Source organism: Chaetodon trifascialis, chromosome 7 (assembly GCF_039877785.1).
Source record: "Chaetodon trifascialis isolate fChaTrf1 chromosome 7, fChaTrf1.hap1, whole genome shotgun sequence".
In the NCBI taxonomy this organism is placed as follows: Eukaryota; Metazoa; Chordata; class Actinopteri; order Chaetodontiformes; family Chaetodontidae; genus Chaetodon; species Chaetodon trifascialis.
The window spans coordinates 4,222,501-4,248,998 of NC_092062.1; the positions used below are offsets into that span (position 1 = coordinate 4,222,501).

General features: G+C 39.6%; 1 protein-coding gene across 3 annotated transcripts in view; it reads left to right on the plus strand.

The window, feature by feature from the left end:
* ascc3 (activating signal cointegrator 1 complex subunit 3) overlaps nucleotides 1–26,498 on the plus strand; it is a 180,058-nt gene that overhangs the window by 36,883 nt on the left and 116,677 nt on the right. For all 3 annotated transcript variants that reach the window (XM_070966215.1, XM_070966216.1, XM_070966217.1), the window contains 4 exons: nucleotides 393–510; nucleotides 15,554–15,755; nucleotides 16,396–16,531; nucleotides 17,571–17,696. In XM_070966215.1, the coding sequence (XP_070822316.1) occupies nucleotides 393–510; nucleotides 15,554–15,755; nucleotides 16,396–16,531; nucleotides 17,571–17,696 (582 nt within the window). The remainder of the gene's footprint in view (nucleotides 1–392; nucleotides 511–15,553; nucleotides 15,756–16,395; nucleotides 16,532–17,570; nucleotides 17,697–26,498) is intronic.

The following is a 26,498-nucleotide window of genomic DNA, read 5'->3' on the forward strand; positions in this document are numbered from 1 at the left end:
ATCATATTTTATATCACAGTATTACAATAATAGAAAGGATGCCTCACTCAAAACATCTTTTTATTGCTTTTCACTTTATTGGCAATGTAAGGTGTTTGGTGTAATGTGTTTCATTCTCAGAGTTAGATAAGAGGTAGGATTAGGCTTTTCAGTGGCTTCTATTTGGGAGAAAAGACAAAGTATATTACAGTACAATAGTCAGTGAAGCACAGGGCCTGTCTCTCGCCAGCATTTACATACTGTAGCAAAATCCATCCAAAAGTGTCAAATTGACACTGGTGACCGCCCTCCCCTAGTGGTATGTATCCTGCTGCTGTTGTTGCTGACTGTATTTTTGGCATTATGACTGCTGGTTTTCACCCCCTGCCCCCCCTTCCATTCTCTCTCTCCAGCTGTTCGAGCTGCTGGGCCCAGAGGGGCTGGAGATGATCTCCACTCTCCTCCAGGATAGGACAGCCATTGTTGATTCCCTCCTCACCGTTGCACCAGACAGGACTGGCTATCCACCAGGTGAGACAACCCCATGGCAACCAGGTCATCTCTGTGGTAACACAAACAGCACTTGTATTAACTGCGTGAAACAGTCATGAATACCAGATATGACTTTATGTTGGGAAAAATAAAGAAAAAAAAGCTGATTCATTAGAACTGATGAATGTACTGTACACTATACTGTAGCTTCTGTGTTGACTGATAATGATGATGATGGGAGAGACAATCAGTCACTATTATTAAATGGCTATTATACAAATGACTGAGATATACAAAATAACCTGTCATTCTATCCTCGAGAGTGAAAGCCTTTCATTCAGTGCAATCTAGTTCTGATGAATCAGCCTTTTCTTGACTGGTACTCTGTGTGTGTGTTAGTGTGTGTTAGTGTGTGTGTGTGTACAGTATATATATGTACAGTATATGCAAAGCAAGCTATATCTTCCTACACTATTCTTACTGTGTTATTTTGAAAATACATTGCACACATAAAATATTCACATTCAAACAATACTAAGTAGAATTTCAAAGTAGTGTTTCTGAATAATAAGAAAGGAAACTTCCAGGTGTTCAGCAGTATTTAAAAATACCAACATTTCATATGTTTGAAGTTCCTTATTTGTTATGTGCACAACAATTAACAGTGAAGCAGTAGATATGAATAGTGCAGAATTTAAAATATAGAAATAATATATAAAGCATGAAATACGATATAATGCAAACAACAATATTATTTTGCATTTGAAAAGGTGAAATTGCTTGTCATTGTCTTTTTTTTTTTTTTTACAAAACCGAGTGAGTGGTTAAATCAGGAGTCATTTACACCCTGTTTTAAATGACAAAATTGCAAAGGGGCAGAGAGAAGAAATGCTGTGCAATGAATCTGACAAAGAATCTGACAGAAGTAAACAAGGAAGGTAACATTTACAGATGCACAAGAGCCTTCTGAAACTGAAAAGTGTACAGACCGTCTGCCAAAACAAAGAACTGCTCCAATGACAAGACACACAGAGGGAGTGTGACTTCATTCTCCACTTCAAAACCTCATATATTGAAACTTTAACTAATCCATTAATCTGCTGGTACTCTTCCATAAAAGTTGCTCCTGGATCACTGTCAGTGTTTTCCTGTGGGGTGATGGGGGTGTGGAATGATAAGTCAAGGCTTATAAAAACTTGTTGTTTTACCCTTTTCTCTGCTGACTCATATTAGAAATACTGCCACAACCAAAGCAAAGTTATCAGGCATATTTATCTCTGTAGATTCTCTGACTCTCTGATTGTTTGAATCTTTGTAATCAGCACTGACCTTTCACATATCAGGAACATGGAAGATTACACTTTTCTCTGGCTACTGTACATAGGGACTGCCGTTGTTCTATGTATGATTGGCCTCTATGATCAGTCAGTTTTAATGTGGTAAAATGTCAACTGACAATATCCAGTGATTTGTAATAATGGTGCTAATTGTTGATAAAGTATGTAATTAATAACACAAAACTGTAGTTTGGTGAAGATGGAGGTTCCAAAAAATATTTGTCTTTGGTATATTGGGGTAATTTCAGTTTAAATAGGTTTTTAACATGCATTTTCCTTAATTTGTATTTTTTGTCAGGAGCCAAACTCATATTAATGTGAAAAGTATTCATAACAGTTGAAAACATAAGTCTGTCTAGATGACTGGCATTAACTTATGGTGTAGACCTCGCCCACTTACGGTTAAAATTGGAATACAGAAATAGAGTTTTTATATATATACAGTGGGGCAAAAAAGTATTTAGTCAGCCACCAATTGTTCAAGTTCTCCCACTTAAAAAGATGAGAGGCCTTTAATTTTCATCATAGGTATACCTCAAATATGAGAGACAAAATGAGAAAAAAAAATCCAGAAAATCACATTGTCTGATTTTTAAAGAATTTATTTGCAAATTATGGTGGAAAATAAGTATTTGGTCAATAACAAAAGTTCATCTCAATATTTTGTTATATACCCTTTGTTGGCAATGACAGAGGTCAAACGTTTTCTGTAAGTCCTCACAAGGATTTCACACACTGTTGCTGGTATTTTGGCCCATTCCTCCATGCAGATCTCCTCTAGAGCAGTGATGTTTTGGGGCTGTCGCTGGGCAACATGGGCTTTCAACTCCCTCCAAAGACTGGCTAGGCCACTCCAGGACCTTGAAATGCTTCTTACGAAGCCACTCCTTCGTTGCCCGGGTAGTGTGTTTGGGATCATTGTCATGCTGAAAGATCCAGCCATGTTTCATCTTCAATGCCCTTGCTGATGGAAGGAGGTTTTCAGTCAAAATCTCATGATACATGGCCCCATTCATTCTTTCCTTTACATGGATCAGTCGTCCTGGTCCCTTTGCAGAAAAACAGCCCCAAATCATGATGTTTCCACCCCCAGGCTTCACAGTAGGTATGGTGTTCTTTGGATGCAACTCAGCATTCTTTCTCCTTCAAACACGACAAGTTGAGTTTTTACCAAAAAGTTCTATTTTGGTTTCATCTGACCATATGACATTCTCCCAATCGTCTTCTGGATCGTCCAAATGCTCTCTAGCACAGTGGTCCCCAACCTTTTTTGCACCAAGGACCAGTTTAATGTCAGACAATATTTTCACAGACCGGCCATTGAGGAGTGGTGGATAAATACATCAAAATAAAATGATACGACCGTGTGCCCCTCTGCTCTCTTTATACATCGATGCCCCTCTGGTCGCTATAGTAACGTTTAAACATGCCTTCAAAATATGATGGATACACCACAAAAATTAGTAAAAAAGTGCATGAAAAATCTAACTCACCTTAATGCAATTGTGTCTCAATGTCTTCTGCTATTTCCTCAATGCACCGAGTAACGGTGCTAGCCAGCAGAGGCACCTGTGCTATCTTTTTAATCGCATCCTCTCCTAGAAGTTCATGACAAATGTCTTCAGTGGCGGGCAGGATCAATTCTTCACCAACAGTGAATGGCTTCTTAGCCTTAGCAATACGGTTAGCCACCAAGTATGATGCTCTCAGTGCACTCGCATTTGTTGATGTGGTGGCCCTTAGTAATTTTTGGCCCTTAACATTTCTGTCCTTCCTGTTCCCGCTTTTTTTTTCTTTCAAGAAATTCCGAAGGCTTGTCTTTTAATGCAGGGTGCTTGGTCTGCAAGTAGCGAAGCAGTTTTGAAGGCTTCATTGTCTCATTAGAGAGTCGATTGCCACATATAATGCAGAGCGTGCTTGGTGCGTGGGAATCACCTGTCGTGATAAATCCATATTTTAAGTAGGACTCCTGGTACTGTCTGTTAAATGTAGCTTTCTTTCTCTTTGAAGTCGTAGGCTCATCCTCTGCCTCCTCACTAAGCCTTTTTCCCTTCGTAAAGAAACTTTCTAACGATGTCTGTTTTTTGCTCATTTTGCTAGCTTGACTGTAAAATTTCAGCGGCAATGTGTCACGTGACCGAGATGTACCGGAAAGAAACCTCATTTTTCAAAATAAAGCATCCTTCAGACTCAGATAATAAATGGAATGGAAATAATGTAAGTTATTTATTCTTTCTGTGCGGCCTGGTACTGAATGACCCACGGACCGGTACCGGTCCACGGCCCGGGGGTTGGGGATCACTGCTTTAGCAAACTTCAGACAGGCCTGAACATGTACTGGCTTAAGCAGGGGGACACGTCTGGCACTGCAGGATTTGAGTCCCTGGCGGTGTAGTTACTTTGGTCCCTGTTCTCTGCAGGTCATTCACTAGGTCCCCCCGTGTGGTTCTGGGATTTTTTGCTCACCGTTCTTGTGATCATTTTGACCCCACGGGGTGAGATCTTGCGTGGAGCCCCAGATCGAGGGGGATTATCAGTGGTCTTGTATGTCTTCCATTTTCTAGTAATTGCTCCCACAGTTGATTTCTTCACACCAAACTGCTTACCTATTGCAGATTCAGTCTTCCCAGCCTGGGATGTCTACAGTTTTGTCTCTGGTGTCCTTTGACAGCTCTTTGGTCTTGGCCATAGTGGAGTTTGGAGTGTGACTGTTTGAGGTTGTGGACAGGTGTCTTTTATACTGATAACGAGTTCAAACAGGTGTGAACAGAACTTGCACAATTGATGGCTGACTAAATACTTTTTTGCCCCACTGTGTGTGTGTGCGCACACACACACACACACACACTCATATATATATACACACACACACACACACACACACACACACACACACACACAGACACACACACACATATATATACACACACACACACACACACATACATATATATATATATATATATATATATAGAGAGAGAGAGAGAGAGAGAGAGAGAGAGAGAGAGACAGACAGACAGACAGACAGACAGACAGACAGACAGACAGACAGACAGACAGACAGACAGACAGACAGACAGACAGACAGACAGACAGAGTTTTACTAGCTTTACAGAAAACCTGCTTCCTCTCACGGTCATTGTTGAGCTGTGTATTGCCCCTATTTTCTACATTATAGTGAAATGACTCAATCCACTGAAACCTATTACCTAAGGATTGGCCTTTCACTTCAGCTCAATTCTTCATTATTTCTTTCACGTCATTTATGCCATCTACCAGGAATGATGAAGACCAGACTAAAGCCTCCCTTACAGGCAGGCTCTCTATTCGCGTCCCTGCTTTAAAGCCTCTCATGAATAAGAGAAATAATAGAATATCATGTCACACTAATAAAGAAAAAGGCTGACACATACATGATGTTGCAAAGACCCAAATAAGCATAGGCTTCCGCTGGTTTTTGCTGTAGTTATCAAGCTCTCCCGGCAGCTTAAAGCTGAGTTCATTGATTTTGTATGAGATTTCAGGGGCTTGATAGTGAGCTGTACTAAAGCAGCCCACCTATTGATGTACCTTTCCTTCCATGCCTGCGTGTTATGTTTTTGTTTTTGTTTTTTGTTTTTTTTGTAAACTTCAAACGTGTCCTCCATCCTGAGCCAGCATTGTGGCCCGACCCCCTGTTTCCTCTGTCCTAAGGTGGCAGACTCTTCTTTTTGTTTCCTCTTTTTTAATGTGTAGAGTGGAGCTGTACAGTACTTGAAGATATTGGTGAGAAGATAAGGATGGAAAATTTTTCATTGCCAGAACTGTCTTCTGATCCATATGCAAGGTAGACATCAAAGAGAAGCTGAAGATTAGAAGAGAGAGCTCCTGCTTTGTCAGATTAATCCCTGCAACTATTTAAAGTCACACACACTCATCCTTTAGAGTTTTTGGAGTATTTTGAAATTCAGAGGTCCTAAATATAGATTTGAAGACTGGGGGTGAAACTGTACATGATCTCATTAATGTAGACTAGTATTCATTCACTTAGCAGGTTAAAGAGCAGGTTAAAACATTGACAGTGAAATGATAAATATAGCCAGTGGTGTTAAGCCCATTTTAAAACGAAGTTAACTGACATTTGCAGCCTAAATAAAAGAGCCCAGTCATGATGTAATAAATTAAGCTGCTAATGTTCAGTCATTCTGATCCATTATTGCCGTGTTTCTCAATTCCGGTCCTCTGGTCTCACTGCCCTGCATGTTATAGATGTTTCCCTCCTCCACCACACCTGATTCAAATGATCAGCTCTTCATCAGGCTCTGCAGTGGCCTGATAACGAGCCACTCATTTGACCCTATTTTTCCTATTTCATTTATATCCTATTTTATTGTACTTAAGAAAAATATTCTTATTTGTGTAATAGCATCTTTGGCCCATGAGGAATGACATTTCGTTCAGCCGTGTATTGTGTATATGGATGAATGACAATAAAAAAACTAGCTTGGAATAATCCATACAGCATTACAAGAAGTTACAAAAGTTAACAGACTTCGGTTGATGGATGTAATAGCCTGGAAAGCCTACTGTAATGAAAAGATTCCTAAACTGGATGGATAGTTGTTGCTCTTGCTTTGTGGGTATTGGAAGTTAAATGACAGCGGCAGAGTGGAGTCCATTATGTGTTGGAATACACAGGGACTGGAATTAGATTTGACTCTCCATCATTGTTAAAATCCTCTTACCTGGCAGGATGCTAAGTTTGGACAAGACAAATATGCGTCTAAAATATTAAGTGTGAAAGGGTTCGCCTTTTATCAAGCACCATGTGACTAAATTAATTGTGTACAAAATGCTACAATGGTAATAGTTTTACTATATTTCACGCCATTGATAACACACTGTAGTTGTAGTCACACCCGTATGCTGCTTCAAACCTGATGACAGTCCCATTGTGAAAACTTTTGATCAACGTTAGAAATATCACTTGGCAGACAGCTTTTGAGATTAGTGTTGCCTTGACGACTGAGGGTTAAAAAAGGCTGATTAAATTTTCCACTATTTGCATGCCATCAGGAAGAGTGGGATTTAGTGCGAATGCCTGTCTCTTGCTGATTAGCTTTTAAATTGCAGTTTGCAGCTTGGCACTTGCATGTTTATCAAAGAACGGATTCTTTTGGTGGCTCCTCTCCACATTGTAGTGACTGATAGAAGCAGTGGTATATAAAATGAACAATTAAAAAAGACAACATGTCCATGCATCCCAAAAGTTTTTATCAGGTGCTGTGCAAATCAAGCGGTATTCCAGGCAGAAGTACAGTCATGTTCAGGGCTCCAGACTGATGTGCTGGTGCAGTCACTGGAGAAAGATGTATACATGCACCACCAGTTTTTTCTTTGTTTCTTTTAAACTTTATTAACTCAGTAATATTATAATACGCGCCCAGTTTTATACGGTTTATTGAGGTGTTGCCAAGTCAGGAGCCTTACACAACTGACATAAATTACTCACAGAATGTAGGCCAAAGACATGCTGCACAGATGAAAAGCAAAATCATATTCTGCAAAAGAGATGTCAAAATATGCCATTAAAAAATGCATTATAGACCAACATTATCAGCATTTACAGGAGATGCTGAAAGGCAAGCCCTGCACCTGAAATCTAACCTAGAAGTTTGTCATTCAGAAGAAGTGAATGGAAAAAATCTCAACCACTATATCATGGAACAAATTAACTAGTTAAGCTAACTGGATAGCCTAGCTCTCTTGCCCTGTATTACTGTACAGATAAGCATGCAATTATTTCTTTGTGCTTTATTTCAGAAGGTAGGGAAGCAAAGTCAAAGTCAGCTTTATGGTCAATTCTTCACATGTACCAGACATACAAAGGAATCGAAATTACGTTTCCCACTGTGCCACGGTGAGACAGGACATTTCTGACACTAAAGTAAACTAAAGTGCACAGGTACAAAGAATAAAGACAGACATATCCTAACACTACAGTAGACAATAAAAAAAAGAAAGAAGTGGATGAAGACATTTACTGATACTAAAAATACACAATAGAGAATAGTTCAAAGTTGTAAAGGCAGCACTGTGCTTTACTGTTTGTGCTACTTGCACTCGTTCCATTTTAAGTAAAGAGGTTAAATCCAACAGATGATTGTGTTCTCTGACCTGTAGTAGTTAATTTTCCAACAATGCAATTTAAAGGGTCCAATCCCCAACATATTATTTACCTCATTTATATACATTTGCTTCATTACAGCTCAGTGTGACAGTCTTTACTGTGTTTTACATTCATGAATGTTGAAAATATATCTGAAAATTAAAAAGATATCTGTAAATAGCAGCTGACAGAAAGAGGAGGTCATTATACAGAGCAATATTAGCTGTTTCAGGGTGAGTAAATATTAATGTTAAAAGGAAGCTAAAAAAAAAAAGAGAAACAAGAATGCTGAGCTTCCAAGTTTCACCATTAATAACACCACCAGGCACATCATGTTTTGGAAAGTATTTTGAATACATGTACACAAAGGGCAACCATTTACTGCATACTGACATTAAAAGTTACTACTACTACTACTACTACAGTACAATTAGCTGATAATTAGTATGATCAGCCATGGTCAGTAACCAATTAGACCATAAACCATTAATCAAATCAGCAAACGCTACCAGTGAATGTCAGGCAACCTTATCATACTTTAGTACTATTGCTACTAATTCACATAGTAATTCTGTCATAATGACAAACGTTAAAAAAATATACAGTGTTTGAATTAACCAGAAGCTCCCTGTGCTCTCAGGAGTTAGCTTGTGGGTTAGCTGTTCATCTTGACAGTGAGAGAAATATTCTTTGCTACTGTTGATATCCAGTGTGACAACACTGGGAAACCTTGGTTTGTTTATTTACTGCATCCTTTAAAGGGCACAATGACCAGTTAAAAGCAGGAAATTCCAAAATGGCTGTGTGATAGAACACACATTACGACCATGCAACAGAGCATCCACAGCACTGGCTTTACAGTTTCATTGATTGTTGACATAGTGCATCAGAAAGCATTATGTGTGTTTTATTAGTCTAGCCATGAAGCATTATTAATGCATAATTCACTTTGAATGCCCCCATGGTGCACTGTAGATGTGGTCTTCATAGAAAGTGTAACCCAAAATCATAATTTGACTTTGTAGCAGGCTGGGCGATATGGCTGAAAACTGTATCACGATATTTTATATCGGTCGATATTGATAATTATTGAAATTTCTTATACCTATTTGAAATAAGGACCAAGAGAAAAATACATTCAATTTAAACATTTTTATTTTAAATGTAACCTTCCTCTGATTATAATCCCCTCAGCTATCAAGGCAGAAAGGAAAGGTAATGTCAACACAACCATGGAAAACACTCAAATAATAAATGTAAATAAAAGTGTAAAGCTGATTCACCTTCTGGTGAATAAAATGTTTTCCAATATGTGCAGTGTTTTGTAAACATAGCAGAAACTGAGGTAGACTTGACATCTGTAAACAAACATGATAGACAGTTCAGTAAGATTGATTGAACTATAAAACCAGCCTAGACATATGAATAACTTTAGTCACTCTTCTTACTCTAAACATACATGAACTATTCAATTATATGTTTATTGCATGTGTTTAACAAACAAAACAAAACAAAAACAAAACAAAAAACTACGTGTAAGAGATGTTTGTAACCGGGCTTCTCCACAGTGCTCAGTGAAGCATGTCTTTAGCTATATGATATGCCGCTGCCTCCGTTACGTCTTCGTGCCTTTTAGAGGATTCGTCATCAGGCACTGAAGCAGATACCTCTGCATGGTGGTCAGCTGCTTGTGCGGTGGTGCTGCATTTACAGATGTTGTTGGACGTTGGCGAATATGGCTGCGCTCCAAAGAGTGAGCGCGGCTAAGGTAGTTAAATAAGTTTGTGGTGTTACTGGTCTTGGTGGGGACGACAGTCTTGCATAATTCACAGACCACATTGGTCTGACTACAGTCTGATTTATAAAATCCAAAAAACTCCATACTGGCGAGCTGACTTTCCCTGTTTTATCGACAAGTTCTTTGCTCGCTGCAGGACTCACTTTCTATTTCTCATCTCACACCTCGCGAAGCATCAAGCACGAGACAACGATGGCGCAACCGAACTTCATAATGTTACATGATTGGCGTGTTAGCGTGTCTCTCTCACTGATCAGCGATTACTCCTTACGTTGCTCAGTTACCTGAGAGCGAGTGCCTTTGTTCATGCAATCAACCTCGCTTCGCAACTGTTTCTTCCGACAAAGAAAAAAAAGTTATCAAATGTTTTGTCGAACGCATTTTTTATTGATCTTGATTACTTGTCTTTCACGAGACATATCGTTAGCGTTTTATTGCCCAGCCCTAGTAGCAGATGCAGTTCTCATATGTAAAGCTGAGAACATATGAGAATCAATATTTTTATATGAACAATGAATATAAAGAGTATGTGTCAGGTGAAAGGTGTCAGTCACAGAGAGAAACCCATCGAGAGTTATCACCAGTTTTGCTTTGAAATGTTTTAGTTCTATTTCTTCTGGTGCTACTTATGTTAGCTCTTTGTTTTGTTACAAACTCTGCTCTCAGTCTACAAGGTAAATGTAACAGCATTCAGCAACTATAAGGCCATATTTCATTTACAGGAGTTTGGCAGTTGAAACCGAAACAGCTTAAAGGAGTGTGAATATTGGACTTACATTCATCAGGTGGCCACAAACCGTAATACTGAGTGTGAATGTTACTCCATGTGAATACACACTTTTATGTGGCATGACAGCTATATCACGATTGTAGTAGTAGCTGGACTTCCATATTACTTCTGTCTGTGAACTCTTGCATCCCTGGAGGATGGGGAGCCACCAGATGAAATGATAACAAACAGATAGTATAGACCAATATTTGTCTAAAATCAAAAAGAATTAATGCAATAAGTGCATCAAAGAAGAGACAGCTGAAACAACTCTTTTTCTTTTCATATTTTGCTCAGTCTAACTTATATGACATACATATGATTCAATTGGACAGATAAAATCTTTTCTCAGAGTCTTATGCATTGTAAGTAGGTAAAATTTTGAGCCTTTTTTATTTAACACATTTACAATGGTTTACAGGCATGAAAATGATGACTTTAATATTTACACAAAATAGTTATCAAAATATCTTGTGATACGTAAATGATAAATTGGTCTTATTAAGTATGACGTTTTAGTCTTTAAAGCCACCTCTATGTGTTGAGTCTAAAAAGATTGTTCTTGAAAATCGTACATTGATTCAAAAGACTACAGTTTCAAATGAGTGAAAACACCTTGAAGCCATCTTGTAAACAAAAAAATCTATCCATCCGATGCTCTTCTCAGTGATTATGGCACCATGATCGCTTGTGGAAATGAGAATCCTGGAGATTTGGAGGCAATCACTGTTGGAGACACATAATAAGGCACAATCGCTCCCAGAGAGAGGGAAAGTAAAGGATGGGGAATGGTTTAGACAGAGGAATTGGTGCATAGAAGGTGACAGAGTTAAAGGGGTTGGGAGTTGGAGAGGTAATGGGAGGGAGGGAGGGAGGGAAGAGTGACAGGAAGAGGGGAGCTGCTAGAGGGAGAGGGAGGCTGTGGAGCAGGTAGAGCCGCTAGACGAGATAAAGACGAAATCATTCAGTCAATCAGCCCAGGCCGTGGTGCAATCATCAGATCTCATCTGTTTTCAAGAGCAATTCTGCCTTTTATTGAGCTGTTGTGCCTCAAACAGGGAGGCTGCAATGGGGAACATTAACCCATGCAATGCCACATGCACCTGCATCTGACATCAACGGGCTATCAAGATTACTGCTGAAATATGAATCAGTTTTCACTGACACAGGCTGACCTGATATTTCCTCAATGACAGCAAACAGTTTTGTGCTCATCCAGAGATAAATACTCTTTCAGGCTGTCTGCATCAGGGCCTGAAAACTCTTAAAACTTTAGAAATTATATATGCTCAACCATCACCAAACACATTCCTAAATTCATCAGTCAGTCAGCTGCTCTGTTGTTAGGTGCATACTAGGCTGTTTTTTCTGAATACAGGGTTGGCTTTTAGCTAGTTACTTCACTAGTTTTACACTGAAACTCCTACTGCTGCTTTAAATAAACTTGCAATCTAGCTAAAACATCAGTGTTTTCCATTTTGGCATCCCCGAGATATAGCCACCACCAACATAAGAGCATGCATGCACACACTCCAACGAATACCCGACACCAACGAGTTAACCAACTCTCTCTCTCTCTCTCCCACACACACACACACACACACACACACACACACACACACACACACACACACACACACACACACACACTCACTCACTCACTGAGTCTTGACTGTGCTCATTGTGTGCTGCCGTTGTAGCCTAGCCCATGGCAAATGCAGCACAGATGATACTGCAGTGCGCAGCACAGGAACTGGAACTGCTGCAGAGAAAAAAACAGTTAATAATGTTTTGTCTCTTATTTGTCAATGAAAATCAAGAAACCTTTGGTAATTTTGATTGAACTACATTTTGTCTTTTCACTTTCACCCACAATATTGCATATTGAGTCATATATATAAATAGTGTTTAATGACATCAGTGCTGTCTCACACATTTATGATTGTATGCTCAATTTTTGAAAAACCTACTTTATTGTCTGCTCTGTTTTATACTTCCATTGACTGCTGACTCCTTGTTCCTTTTAACTGGCAGTGACCGACAACTGTTTCCACTAGGGACAATATAAGTGGTGGTCACGTTAGTGTTAGGGCATTCATTTCTTGTCTTTATTTGGTCATTGTGTCTGAGGTTTGTCTCCACGTAGCCTCTGTGCTCTGGTTACACCTTAACCTGTACATTGTCTCCCCTTCATTGCACTACTTGTGCATACAAGCTAGAAACACCACATGTACCCTGCACTCCCTGTTTTTCCATATTACTGAAGCATAGAAATATGTTCATCACCATCAGAAAGGGAAGCATGGGGATCAGATTAAAAGCACTAGACCTTGAGATGATCGCTATTACAACATCTTCCGACCACCCAACCAGACTCAATTTCTCCACATGTGGTGTGACTTCCCCACCAATAGAGAGAAGAGAGCTGAGCTGAGCGAGAACAGCCTGCATCTATTCTACTACCCAGCCTACTACTGGCTAATGTTGCAGGAAAATAAAATTGATGAAACTCGACTGTAGAGAAATCAGAGTGCTGTGCCCACATCTTTACACATACTCTGTCATAACAACCATGTTCCATGCTGACAGAATGCAAGACTATGGTAAAATGAGGGGAGGTGGACTCTGTGTTCATATCAATGATGCCTAGTGCTGAAATGTAGTTAAAATTGATGGACAATCTTTCCCAGATGTTGACTAGTCAGTGTTAAAATGCTGATTATATTATCTTCTTGGATAATTCTGTGGCTGCTGTTTTCATTCCTTCAGATACGAACTCAAAAAAATAAATGACTGTATGTGGTCATCAGCAGTCACATTACAAAACAAGCAGATGAAGTCCTTAGAGACACTGGCTCTCAAGCAAAGAGTGCATCCTAGCCAGGCCTCAAGACTGCGACCATTTTTTGAGAGTGTATGGATTAATTTTTGATTTGGTTGGATTCATGCAAGTGGCCCAATCTGGGGAAAACATCGTCCTGCTAAGCATGAGAGCCCCTGCCATTCTAGATGCAGCAGTTCCAGACCCACAGTTTTTTAAAAAACCATCGCCTAATCTGCGTTTTAATACTATCTTTTTGATAACCCTATGCATGGGTTAAGGTAATGTTAATAAGCTACCATTAGCTGGGGAAAGTTTACTCTGTTACACATACCCTCACATCACTCATGTGAGCACAGCTTGTGGAAATGCTAAAAGCACAGTTGTTGATGTTATTTTTTCCAGTTTAAAATTACTAAGTCCAAATAATTAAGAAAGCATGGATAGATTTGTTTTCAGAAGTCCCTGGACTGAAGAGTGGCTGGGGACAACAACTTTTCAACAACAACCGGTGGATTGTAGGTTGTCGTGTTTTGTGTGGCCTTGGCCAATGTTTCATGCTCTTGGTCACTGTGGTCTTGGTAGCCTAAGAAGTATATTTCATCTCATTCAGTGTTTTATCTTAATGTAGTTTCTGAAATACACCACAAAGAAACAAATGCATGCATATCTGTACAGTAATACGGGGCAAGATAGTTAGGCCAACTAACTTAGCGTTAGCGTAAGTTAGTTAGCGTAACTCAGGTAATGCGCTGAAACAGTGATAAAGAAAGTGTTTTGTTTATATGATTAGCCATTACATTATACAATTTTATGAGTTATTGTGTTTAATAAACCTAATTCCCCAATAAAGTATTTCTGACTCTGCTTTTGATATTTAAATCTACCATAAAAGTTATTACCGAGCACAGGGTACATTTTTTACACCGTCACCATTTTATTGTATCGCCTATTTTTAGTCGTTGTCTGTGACATTTCCTTCTATCCCCTGTCAGTGTCAACACTTGTTTGTAGTCCAAGAATTGTTACATTGTGAAGTTTTTCAGTTTTTTCTTAAGATAATTTGAAGGATTGTATCTGATCAGTTTTGTATAATGACTTGAGTTTCAGTACTTCACAAAAACATTCTCTGTTCTGTTTAAAGATGAATGTTCATGGGCAATTTTGTGGCAGTTCGTGTTAGAGGTGGATTTTGACACCTGTAGTTTTAATTTGGTAAAATATCAGCAAAGTAATAGTATTTGTACTTGAGTAGGACATTCTACTCATCTTTCCACCACTGTCAGTGAATAATGTTCGATCTAAGATGCCCCAGCAGCTCGGCTGATTGTTGACTGACTCAATAAACTTACTGTGTTTTTGGTGACATCTATTGGCAGTTAAATTAAACTGCAGTCCAATGCAGATCAGGGCAAACCCTGCTGAACCAGATCTTTCTCAGACATAATCAGTTAGACTATACATTCTTCATAACCCCCAGAGAAGTAAAGGGCAACTTGACAGCTGGGCTTGAATGGATAAACTAACTGGCGTAGGCTTAAATGTCATGATCAGAGTAAGAAATACTTGATCGGGAAATTGGGTCACGTTACATTTGCTCCAGTTACAAAGTTGAATAATTGCTCGTATGAATAATTCAATAATTGCTGATACTTTGAATAATTGCTAAATAAATAGAATAACAAATAAAATAATTGCACAGTGTAATGACTGATGGTCTAAACATAATGTTTTCTTGACTGTTGTATGGTCTGAAATCTAGGTTAGCATAAATTTCAACATATTTTGAAGATATTTTTGTGCACATGCACATTCCAAGCTGGAATGCTTTACATAAACTTCCCCTTTCCCACCGCCGTCCTCTCAGTACCAGCTCCAGCTCATCACTTGTCAGATCAGTCGTTGGCTTTGGTAAAGACATAGCCTCCTCCGACTTCTCAGTATTCATTTTGTCTGCTTGCTTATGGGTGTGTAATCCTGTGTTGCAGAGTGACAAATAAGTGAACATTGAATCATTCATTCCAATTATGATAGCATGATGTTTGTATTGCTGTTTCCAGTAAATATACAGTATTTTGCTGCCAGGTGTCTTGATCTCCAGTTGACTTTCATTGAAAGAAATTAAATAATTTGATCCAGTCCAAGAAAACCTTTGTTGTTGCAAGATTTTGCCTTTTATTTAGTATGTTTGTGCTTGTATTTCCTCCAGATGTGGGCCGAAAAGTCAGTGGCGATGTGACCAAGCCCACCTATGGCTGCCAGGTGACCATCCACTCAGAGCAGGAGAAACAGATGATGAAGATGTATCGCAGGGAAGAGAAGAGGGAGAGGAAACGAGGCAAAGGAACAGATGACAGCGACTCCTTCGATGCTGCCATGCCCTTTGACCCCAGAGAGATGAGAGCCCAGCGGTATGTCATCCCCTCCAAAACTTTCTCCCAAACTTATCCTTCCTGCTTTTTCCCTTGTTTGTCTCAGTCTGTCTGTCTCTTCCTGTGCTCTCAGGTATCAGCACCAAAACCGACAAGCTTCTGCATTTTTCTTGACAAGTTGGCTGAAGCTTTACAAAATTAAAAAAAGCACAGGGATGCAGCTTGTCATGTCTTTTTTGTAGAGGATTTTTTCTGAAAGTTTAATTTCAGAGGATAAAAAAAAAGACCAGTGATCTGTTTAATTAAAAACCTAGCATGGCCAAATCCAGCCCAGTGTGAAGGAAAAGATTAGCAGAGAGGTAAGCCACTTTAGGAAGGAACATAATACCTCACATCTGTGCTTCTTCATTTGAATTATCAACTGCACTATTCATTCCAAAGCAAAAATATGGATGGATATGAGGGTTCATGTATGGACCCAAATGGTTGCAGATGTGACATTGTGCCAATGTTTTTGTTGAAATTACTTTACGGTTAATTCCTTTCTTCCTTTACTGTGACAGAAAACTGTGAAATGTACTCTCTCCTCATCTTGGTGCACTGTCAAGCTCTGTTTATTTACATTTGCTCTCTTTTCTGGTTTTCTCATGTTCCATATGTCTTGCGTTTGCTCGTATAGGGAGCAGGCTCTGCTGACTGCACGCCGTGAACCTGTACTCAGCAGAGAAAGAGTGTATGAACGCGTTCGATATCCCAATGTCTACGACAGCTATGCAGAGGCCACAAAGTCGCCTGCATTTGTCGGAGGAGCGAGGGTGAGGCTCGAAGTGTTCACTTTTTCAGTCTGCTTACGTTGTGTAATGCCTCCTTTGAAATGTTCAAAAAGGGCAAGCTGTGTGCATGTGATTCTTGCTTTTTTCATTTTACACTACACTTATTTACTACTACTCCTGGTGAGATGTAGGACCATGAATATTTCACCATGTTTCTCTCGCAATTGTTAACTTCGGACTGGTACATTCAAATATCGCACAGTGTGTCAGGGTCTTTAGTCTGCTCCAACATGACACCCAGTGACAGACATATAAGCCATAAGCTTTTGCTTTCATCCATTATTTGGAGTACCGTATTTTTTTTAATTGTTCATTTCTTAAATACATGGACTGCTCTCAAATGGCAAGCAAAGCACAAAATCTTTGTCAAATTGATTTGATCCATCATAACCTGTCCTACTGTTCTGTGAGACACAAAATGTATTTCTGTCCTAAAGTTGTTTACTTTACAGTGAATCTTCCAAAGTACCACAAAGCGTACTATAGTCACAATAATTCATATCACAACCCACACTACCGCACACTACAGTATAACAACAGAAAAGCACATCCAACATGCCATGAATCATGTTAAGGTTTCACTGCAGGAACCACACAATACACTAAAAGTGTGCTAAATAAAGTTTCATTTAAACCTTATTATTAATTGCATTTCTGAATTTTAGTATTGGATTTCTCTTCGAAAATGTAGTGCTGTATGGACGCTTACAGGATGACATCATGTCCTATTTATTGGGCCTTTACATGCAGTACTTCAAATTTATGTATGTGTTCAACACAAGCACTGATTAGACCATCAAGTTATGTTTGATCTGCTCTGTATTTTCAAGGGTGAATGAAGGATACAGGAATTACAAAACCTTGTTGTGGAAACAGCTGAATTGAATAGTATATTTTGTGACTTTGAATATCCTTCCAAGATTCAGAGAGTGTTTTAAAATCCAGGTATGTTATTTTTGAGTCTTTGATGTCATTTATGAGGTCTGAATTTTCTTTGCATTTTTGTGTGTGTGACATTCAGTTGCTGCTACCCGAGGGAATCCGTAGAGAGAACAGTAAAATGTATGAAGAGGTGGAGATCCCACCCAACGAACCCATGCCGATCGGCTTTGAAGAAAAGCCTGTCTACATCTCTGACTTAGATGAGGTAGGAGCCATTGTGTACTGTGTTTTTGCGTGTGTGTTTGTGTGCTGAGTGTGGATATGCATTTGCTGTTTGTATGGTCGGGTTAGATTACAGTGTTGTTTTGAAGACAAACTGACATTTCTCAAGCCAGGATGGGTTAGTCAGTGAATATATTTCTACTGGCTTTGCTGACAAAGTGTGTTTAGCAAACTTCTTCTCACAGCTGTGCCATATGCAAACATAGTGTGAGCTTTCACTTTCTTTCTTGTCTGCGTGGAAGCTTTATGGAGCTGACCACTCGAGCTGAAAGTAGAGGAAAGAGAAACGGAGAAGCATGAAAAGAAGAGATGTTCTGGAATTGTGTGCCGCTGTGAGGTGGCCTGGCAACCACTGGTGACAGCGGGATGTCAAGAAATCTATTCTGACCAAGAAGTACTTTTAGCAGCCAACTTCTTATAAAAACCCAAATAGTTATTTTTACATTTCTGTTTGTGTTTGGATTAAACATGTTAATTCATCAATTAGATAAACTATATTTATATTCTATTTAGTTAATATGCTTTCTACAAACTAGCACTTAATCAAACATTATTTATTCAGGGAAGAACCTTAATTTATCTAAACCACATACAGCCACAATGATTGTTCCATTGTCCCCTATTCTTGGGAACATGGTGAGCCTCACCCTAAGGTCGGGTAATCGCTGCTTGCTTGTCTGTCACAATTCTCTTCCAGGCCATTTTTGGTCTTGTAGGTTTTCATTTTTCTAGATGTTCTGAGTGCAGTCTTTGGAAAATGCTGTGTCTTCTTTCAAAGCAAGTGGCTACCATCGCAGTCACCTCTGCCTCATTTCAGTGAATCATCATTTCATTTCAGCCCTGTACCGTGCACTGCATGCTGCTATATAGATGGATCTTTGTTTTTTGTCTATTACTTTGACTCCAGAGTTTGAACAGTACACCCTGGGCTTTCCTCAATCTTGCCTTGATGTCCTTCTGTGTTCTGTTTTCCTTGCTGATAAGGTGAATTTCTCCAAAAATTGAAAAAGCCATTTATTTAAGCTTGTGGTGGAGGTAGCGTTGTATTAATGAACATCAGCTGGGGTTTGGAGGCATTCAGGCAGAAACCTTTTTGTTAGTATTTTCTGTATGGCATTTGTCATTGCTCTTTCAGACAACACATTTAAGTGGATACTTTTAGTTATTTAAAGCTTTCATCACTTAGAAATATTGAAATCTGAACCCAGATGCATTCAACAAGGGATTAAGGCTTTAGATTTGATAAAATATTATGGGACTCCAACCCCAGCAATGCATCATCTTCTTAACTCTGTATATCTACATCTCAGCCTTTCGAACTACATCTGTACAGAGAACAGGTCTTGCCTGTGTGTCCGTCTGCTTGGAGAGTTTGCCGTAGGTGTTTGTATGGTCCCTGTTATCCTCCATCTCAGTGAACAGGAGAGGACTGTGGCTGTAATGGCCAGTGAGTGATGTTCCTTCTTAATGGAAGTGCTGTAGTTCTCAGCCGGCTGTCAGCCAACACAATGACCCGTCAGTCTGACTGACACCTTGACTGACAAACCCACACTCATACTGTTACATACATCCCCCCTAGCCTCTGGCAGGCTTTACACAGCCACCACTGGTCTGTATTGGAGGGCAACAGGCTGGAAAAGCAGGAGTTCAGTCTGCTCTGGCCCTTGGGGAAGAGGTATGGCAGGAGGACAGAGAATATGCCACACACATCATTGTCTTTGAAAGGCTCTGCTTCTACCCTGTCTGCCAAAGTGGGCTTTGTAATCCATCATTACTGCATCAGTAGTGAAGATGCAGCAGTGCAAAAGGTCACTCCTTATTCTCTGAATCTGGCCTTTTGTTGATGAAGGCCCTAAAGTACAATAACCATAAAACTCAAAAGCGTTTTGTCACACTTCAGGAGACTAGTGTAACTGCTCACCTCTCTTAACCTTCCTGTCACTCATGCTAATAGACATCTTAATAAAGAAGCTGCAGTTTTGGTGTGTGAGTATGTGTGTGTGTGCATGCATGTGTATATACAGCTCTCTTTGTGAGAACCATTTTGAGTTCTAGACCTTGGGAGTGAGGACATTTTGGCTGTCCTCACTTCAGAACAGACCTTCAATGGGATGTTTGAAGTTTAAGACTAAGATTAAGAGTTAAGGTTTGGGGTTAGGCATTTAGTTGTGATGGTTAAGGTTAGAGTAAAGGGCTAGTAAATGCATTATGTTAATGAGTGTCCTCACAAGGATAGAAGTATAAACGTGTGTGTGTATAATTGACTGTGGATGGAAGTGTGTGTGTGTGAGTTATGTGCCATGACAAATTGATAAATGGATGGTTTAATCACATCTACACTGTTGCTCTTGTTTTCACAGTTTACAATACTGGCTCAGGTGTTTGTGTGTCTGTCTGTGTATGTGTGTTTGCACTGTGAGGGCTGAGGTCTCTTCAATACTGTCAATTTCAATCCTCAAGGTAATCATTGAGGATTTGACAATTAGCCTTCCATCCGATACAGGGATGTGTCGGCAGAGAGACATGGAGACAGGGTGTTGTGCAGTCCAGTAGGACTGTGTTTATATGAATAGTATAATGTCCATGGCTTCCTTCCTTGTAGTTTAGATTGTTTCTTACAGCTTTGGCAGGTAAAGGCCACAGTGTGAAGTTGAGCTTTTAGGAGACCATTCACATCAACCTCATATCTTAAGCATCTTAGAAAAAGGATCCAGGGGGATGTGGATCAACATCCACATGCACAACTTCATGCAATGAATCAATGATAATTCTAGCCTGTTCAACTGCTCTAAACACTTACATCCAGAAACACCCCCAGAGTGCCAAATATGGACAACTATATCCCTTTGAAAGTCTTATGAGACTTAGTTACAGTACTTATTGTCAACAAACATAGCAAATATGAAATGTTACTGAAGGCATGCAGGGAAGCATTGCTGTTTACACTTATTAGAGTACAGTATTACGTTTCAGTGTAATAGAAAATAAACATTTCTTAGTTAAATCAATTAAAATTAATGGCACAGAAACATAACAGATTATTATTAATGCAGATTGATTAAAACTGAATTCCATTAACATCTCCTGGATCTTCTTATATGGACCCAAAGATGTGTGCTGAGTGCTTCTTTTTTTTTTTTTTTTACCAATTTTACTTTTATATGTGGTCAGACAAAATGTTAAACAATTAAAGTTTATTTGTAAAACGAAGCTTCTCCAAGATTTTTACAGTATTTGTCTTTAGACTCATTGTTGATCGGCACATTTGTGATCTAGTGTAAGAACCAAGTGTTCTTTTAACCCCAAGCTTGTGTTCCAATAGAAGGTGGGAATCAAACATCCAGTACAGATGACTGTGCTTTAGTTGCTTTTAGACTTCAGTTTCTTCATGCACATTCTCCAAAAGTTAGGTTATTTTCTTCTTTCATCTCTTTTAGAAACTTAAGGCTTCCGCCTTTATCTAGACTCAGGTGCAAATACTCGAACCAATGGCAAGATGCTGTTAACTGGAACAGGTTCAAGGCTTCCCCATCCACTTCATCTATGTAAATGTCAACCACAGTAAGAGACACCAATAATTGCGAAGCACCACCCTGTTTTATTCTTGTTGAAAACGTTGAGTAAGTTGGGTTGTGTTCAACCAAATTCCTAGATAGTGGTCATCAAAGTTACAGACCAAACTCAAAGTAGAGCAGAAAGAAGCTGTAAAACTGTGCCATATTGTATTGCAACTAGGGTTGGGTGGTAGGACGACAAATACTGGACGATACCGGACGACAGTAGAAGTGTGCCCACCAGTAGAGACTTGGCAGCACAGTGTGTACATACACTCCACTGCGGGAGTGTATGTACACACTGTCTTTCAGTGTATGCATTGCTACCGGACTACACAGTGAGCGAGTGGGCGTGTTGACGACATTGCACAGTGTGTCACTGCTTCGTGCTCTTTTCTGCTTGCCTTAATGTTGCTTTCCACTCTTTCATTGACATTGCAAGATATCCAAATACATATAGTATTGATATCGGTGCAAAAGGAGTCATTACAGATTAGTCATCCTCCTTCTCCTTCTCCACGTTCTACCCAGGCGGCACCCCTCATCTAAACAGATTATTTCCACTAAATATGAAAGCAGCTAACATGAGCAAATGTGCTACATGTGTGGAAACTGGAGTCTGGAGTTCATTCAAGAAAACAGCTTGAGTGTGTCTGCTCCATGTTTGGGGCGGCAGCACAATGGAGCAATCCAGCTACCTCACAAGTTCATTTGATTTGGGCAGCAGGTCTGCTCACAACGTTTGCACATGATGTGAGAGCAGCATGTTGTAATGTCTTTCTCAAGTCCAGTGTATGGGGTCGGCACATTTAGTGCTTCACACTTTGAATGAATATCACAGGAAGATGTTTTTGATTCTGCTGTGCAGTTATCAGTTAACAGTTTTTTCGTGCTGTCTATCAGACATCCATTCCACATTCATGTCCTAGCTTCTCCTGCAAAGACTTAAACCTAAACAATTTGAATAGAAGCTGAAGGAAATTCTCTGCGGCTCCATCTTTGTCTTCTCTCACTTTTTCAAAGGCTTATCTCTCTTTTTTTTCTCTCAGTTTCTCCTGAGCTCACTAGCAGTTTTCCCTTCATCTTTTGAAAGTCCCTATGTAACTGATATATATTGATAGGGAACCTCTTCAACTGAGCAATGTGAATTAGCCTCAGTCAAGCAGCAGCTCTATTCATTAACTTAAGCCTAGGCAACTCTGGAACAAAGTGCTTCACTCCTCTAAAGCACCGGCACACAATGCCTAATAAGTCTTTACGTGCTATTAAGGGTTTGAAAGGCACGCTGAAAAGTCTGACGCTCCCCCCTCCACTCCCGTTTACACTGAGTGCCGATTGTCATTTATTGAAAGCTGTAGTGGGAAACAGGGCTGTGTGAGCCTTGGTACGCCTTTAATAGCTCTGTGAAACATTAAAAGTGGGGAATTTATTAGGGTGCTTTTTAACTAATGAATCAGGGTCTAGGCGTCCTGCACTTGCCATTGTGGTAAAAGCCTTCTTAATTTATCCAAATAAATATGTTACTCAGCGTGTTGTGAGTGAGAGCAAGTGCCACTCTTTAGTTGTACTGATGGACCAAACACGCATAGAAACATACATTACTACTCCTACATAGCTGATGTACCTCATAATACTGGCAACAGAATGGACACTGAAACTCAAATATAGACAGACGCCTCGACAGCACACACAACTGCACATCCTATGAGCTGCTAATTGATAGGAATCCAGTCAAGCTGCTAACGCATTCTGATAAATGATACATTACCATAGAGAAGCAGTCTATATAGGGAGAATGATTAAAGAATGCAGAAAGCTTTGCTATTTAGCTGCTACAGGAGAGCCATAGTGGGCACGAGGGGGTGTTGAAAGGCGTAAGTAATGAATGACTCTTCCCTCCCAATTCCCTCCTCTGTGTTGTTTATCCCTTACTCAGACAATTATGGTGTCAAACTCAGTCATTGTACATAGAGTAAACAAAAACATTAAAAAGTATTCAAGGTATAACATAGTCTTAAATAAAAATACAGCACAAACAAATAAAGGACACGTGTAACATGAGAGAGATGAGATTACCTGTACTATAATGGTTTACATGGTAAATTCAGCAGAATGTACATTTCCACAGCATTGCTTCTATTTGTAAAACAGCAGTGTCATGTCTTACTTACCAGGCCGCTTCCCCCGATTTTCTCTTCTAACAGAAATATTGTTTCATTCACTAAATATTACCAGTTGCTTCTCCTATTCTATTCTTTGGCGGTGTTAAGTTGCCATCACTGAAACCCAACACCTGCAGATGTTCCACTTTAAAAAAACATAGTAAAATAAGAGATTATACACTTTAAGCTGCTGGGCAGCTTTCAATGTGAAAGATGTGCAAGAAGTATTCAGTATCACAGAGAGCAACAGATTTGCGGGGCATGATTTTGGTGTTACACTAATGGAATTAGTACTGCAAAATGTATAGTAGATTATCCCAAACATAGAGAAAGTCTTGACTTTGCATTGACAGCAAACAGCATCAATGGGAAATTAAAATGGCATCAGATCAGAAAACATTTTAAAAAATCATTAAATATAGTTACAAAATAAGGAAAACTAACTTGAGGTTAATAAAGGCTGTCATGAACCAATAATGGCTGATCATTAAAAATACATTAAAGGGAGCATGGAATTTCTTGTTCTTTAAGGCTCACATGGAAAATTCTGCATAATGTGCATTTCCACAGCACCAATTTCATAAGTACAAGAACAGTGCTGCATACATGACTCTGCACTGCTGAGTTCTCTTTTTAACAAAATACTGTTTTCATTCACTGATCATTACCAGTGCTGCTTCTTTGCCTTTTATTCAAATGATGTGAACTTGAAACTTAACTTAACAGAACAGCAGAAGTTTCACATCACCAGAAAATAGAGGGATGTTGCACTTTGAACAACTGGAAAGCTTTTAAGAACAGTGTTTTGTCAAAAAGAGAAGCTCAGCACACCAACGGGTGTTGTCGTGCCTTCATTTGGTGGCACAGTGGAAACACTGTCGCCTCACAGCTGCAAGGTCCCGGGTTCGATCCCCGCTGTGGGTGCCGGGGGCATGTCCTCCACCATGCCTTGGGTGCCTGCTGCTCGAGGAAAGGGGCCTTTCTGTTTGGAGTTTGCATGTTCTCCCCGTGTTCACCATAAAAATATACCCCACTAAAAACATGCAAGAAGATCACCACCTGACGAAAAAAGAACTGGGTCCCCAGGCGCCGCTGTCGGCTGACAACCCACTACTCCTCGTCTGCTGCGGAGGAAGGACGAACGATGGATGGGTCAAATGCGGAGAAATAATTTCACGAAGCATGGCGTGTGCATGTCCTGTGCATGTAGTGTGTGTGATAAAATAAAGTATGTTTCTTCTTCTTCTTCTTCTTCTTATTTGCCCCAACTTCAGAATCAAACCTTGATTTGAAGAAGGCTTATATTTAAGACAGGCCTTTAACTTACCTATTTTTCTTGTCTGATAAAAACACTCTGCTACTTTATTCCACCATTCCAGTACTGGGTAAGACACCCCTTTACCCCTGTGGATTCGACAAGGTGCTGGAAATATTCCCTTCAGATTCTGCTTCATGGTGACATGATGCCATCATGCTGTTGCTCCAGACTTGTCAGCAGCACATTCATGCCACAAATCCCTCATTTCACCACATCTCAAAGGTGCAACACTGGATTGAAGATTTGTGACTGTGGTTGCTATTGAAGGTCATTGAACTCATTATCATATTGGTGGAAGCAGCTTTAGATGATGCATTCCTTATGACGTAAAGCAGTATCCTGCTGGTAAAAGATGTTTAGACTGTGACTGTAAAGGGATGCTCTGTTTACTGTTGCTGTTGATTCTGTTTGCAAATCATACTACCTCCTGGTTACCACAATAATGATGAAGTTGATTTAGTTTAATGTGCATTTCCACAGCATTAATTCCATCACTACAGTCATGTCATACTCACTTCAAGCTTCTCTTTTAGTAATGCTGTTTTTGTTTTCTTCTTCGCCATTGTTTCAATCAAAGTTAAGCCAGTGTCAGTGAAACTCTTGCAGTAGATTTTTCATATTGAAAGCCCTCTTGATATTGCAAGAATTATGCCCTTTGAGCTGCTCGAAAGCTTTTGATGTGAAACATTATTAAGGGGGTGTTGAGATTCATTGATATAAAATCTTGTTTCAAATAAAGGCCTGCTTCTGCTGTTGCGGTGAATCAAGGATACTGTTTGAAAATTCATGGTATAGGAGTAGATGGATTGTATTGATTCTTGTCTTTTGTTGTTATGGTTAAGTCATGGTTTGTCATTTAGAGCATTATGCCCCACTCTCCTGGCCTCCTTTATGTCTCATCACTCAGATTGGAAGGTTGATGAATGAAGGTCTACTGACAGATACTTTCAGTCTCAGCTGATAACAGGTGCTCAGGCCTGGTGCTGTTGTAAGTCCAGTATGTTCCACTATCACCACACTCAGTCAACATCCTTTGATTCTTCGGCCTGTTGACAGCTTGCCCTCTCCTCTTCCTGTGCAGGAAGCAGCCAGCCAGTGTATATGCACAGGCCTGCAAAGATGATGTGGAACTGAACAGCCCTCCAGCCATAATTAATCCACCTTGATTGCATTCCCTAATCCAGTTTTGATGTGATTCCCCCACAGCACACAACTGTGGCTCTATGTGTTTGCCTAGACTTGTTAAGCGGAAGCCTTGAGTCGTCAAGGATTCAAGGGTTCAAACTTTAACAATCCTGTCTGATGGAGTGACAGAACTCTTAAATGGGACAATGCTACATCACCTTAAAAATCTACCTAATGTCTGTGAGCCTTTGAAAAAGGTGTGGATGTTGTGTTTCTTTCATTTTGTTAGTAAATTACACTTATTGTGTTTTACTTCATTTAGTTTAAACTTAAATTTGATGCCCCATCTTAATTTACTCTGAGTATTTTGACAAGGCTGATTCTTCATCTGTCGTTTCAGATGCTTGTGTTCAGATTTCAGATTCAAATAAATCTTTCCAATTAATTGAAATGAGTCACTAGTGACCTTGCAGTAGCCTATGGGATAATGAACTATTGAAACAGTTTTGTTAGGATGTCTGTAAGTTGTTAATTTAAATCTATAATATTTTTGACCTTTTATATGTGGTGAGGTTATATTGCATTGCACTGTGTTATAAGGTATCCTTAATATTTTGTCTTCTGTC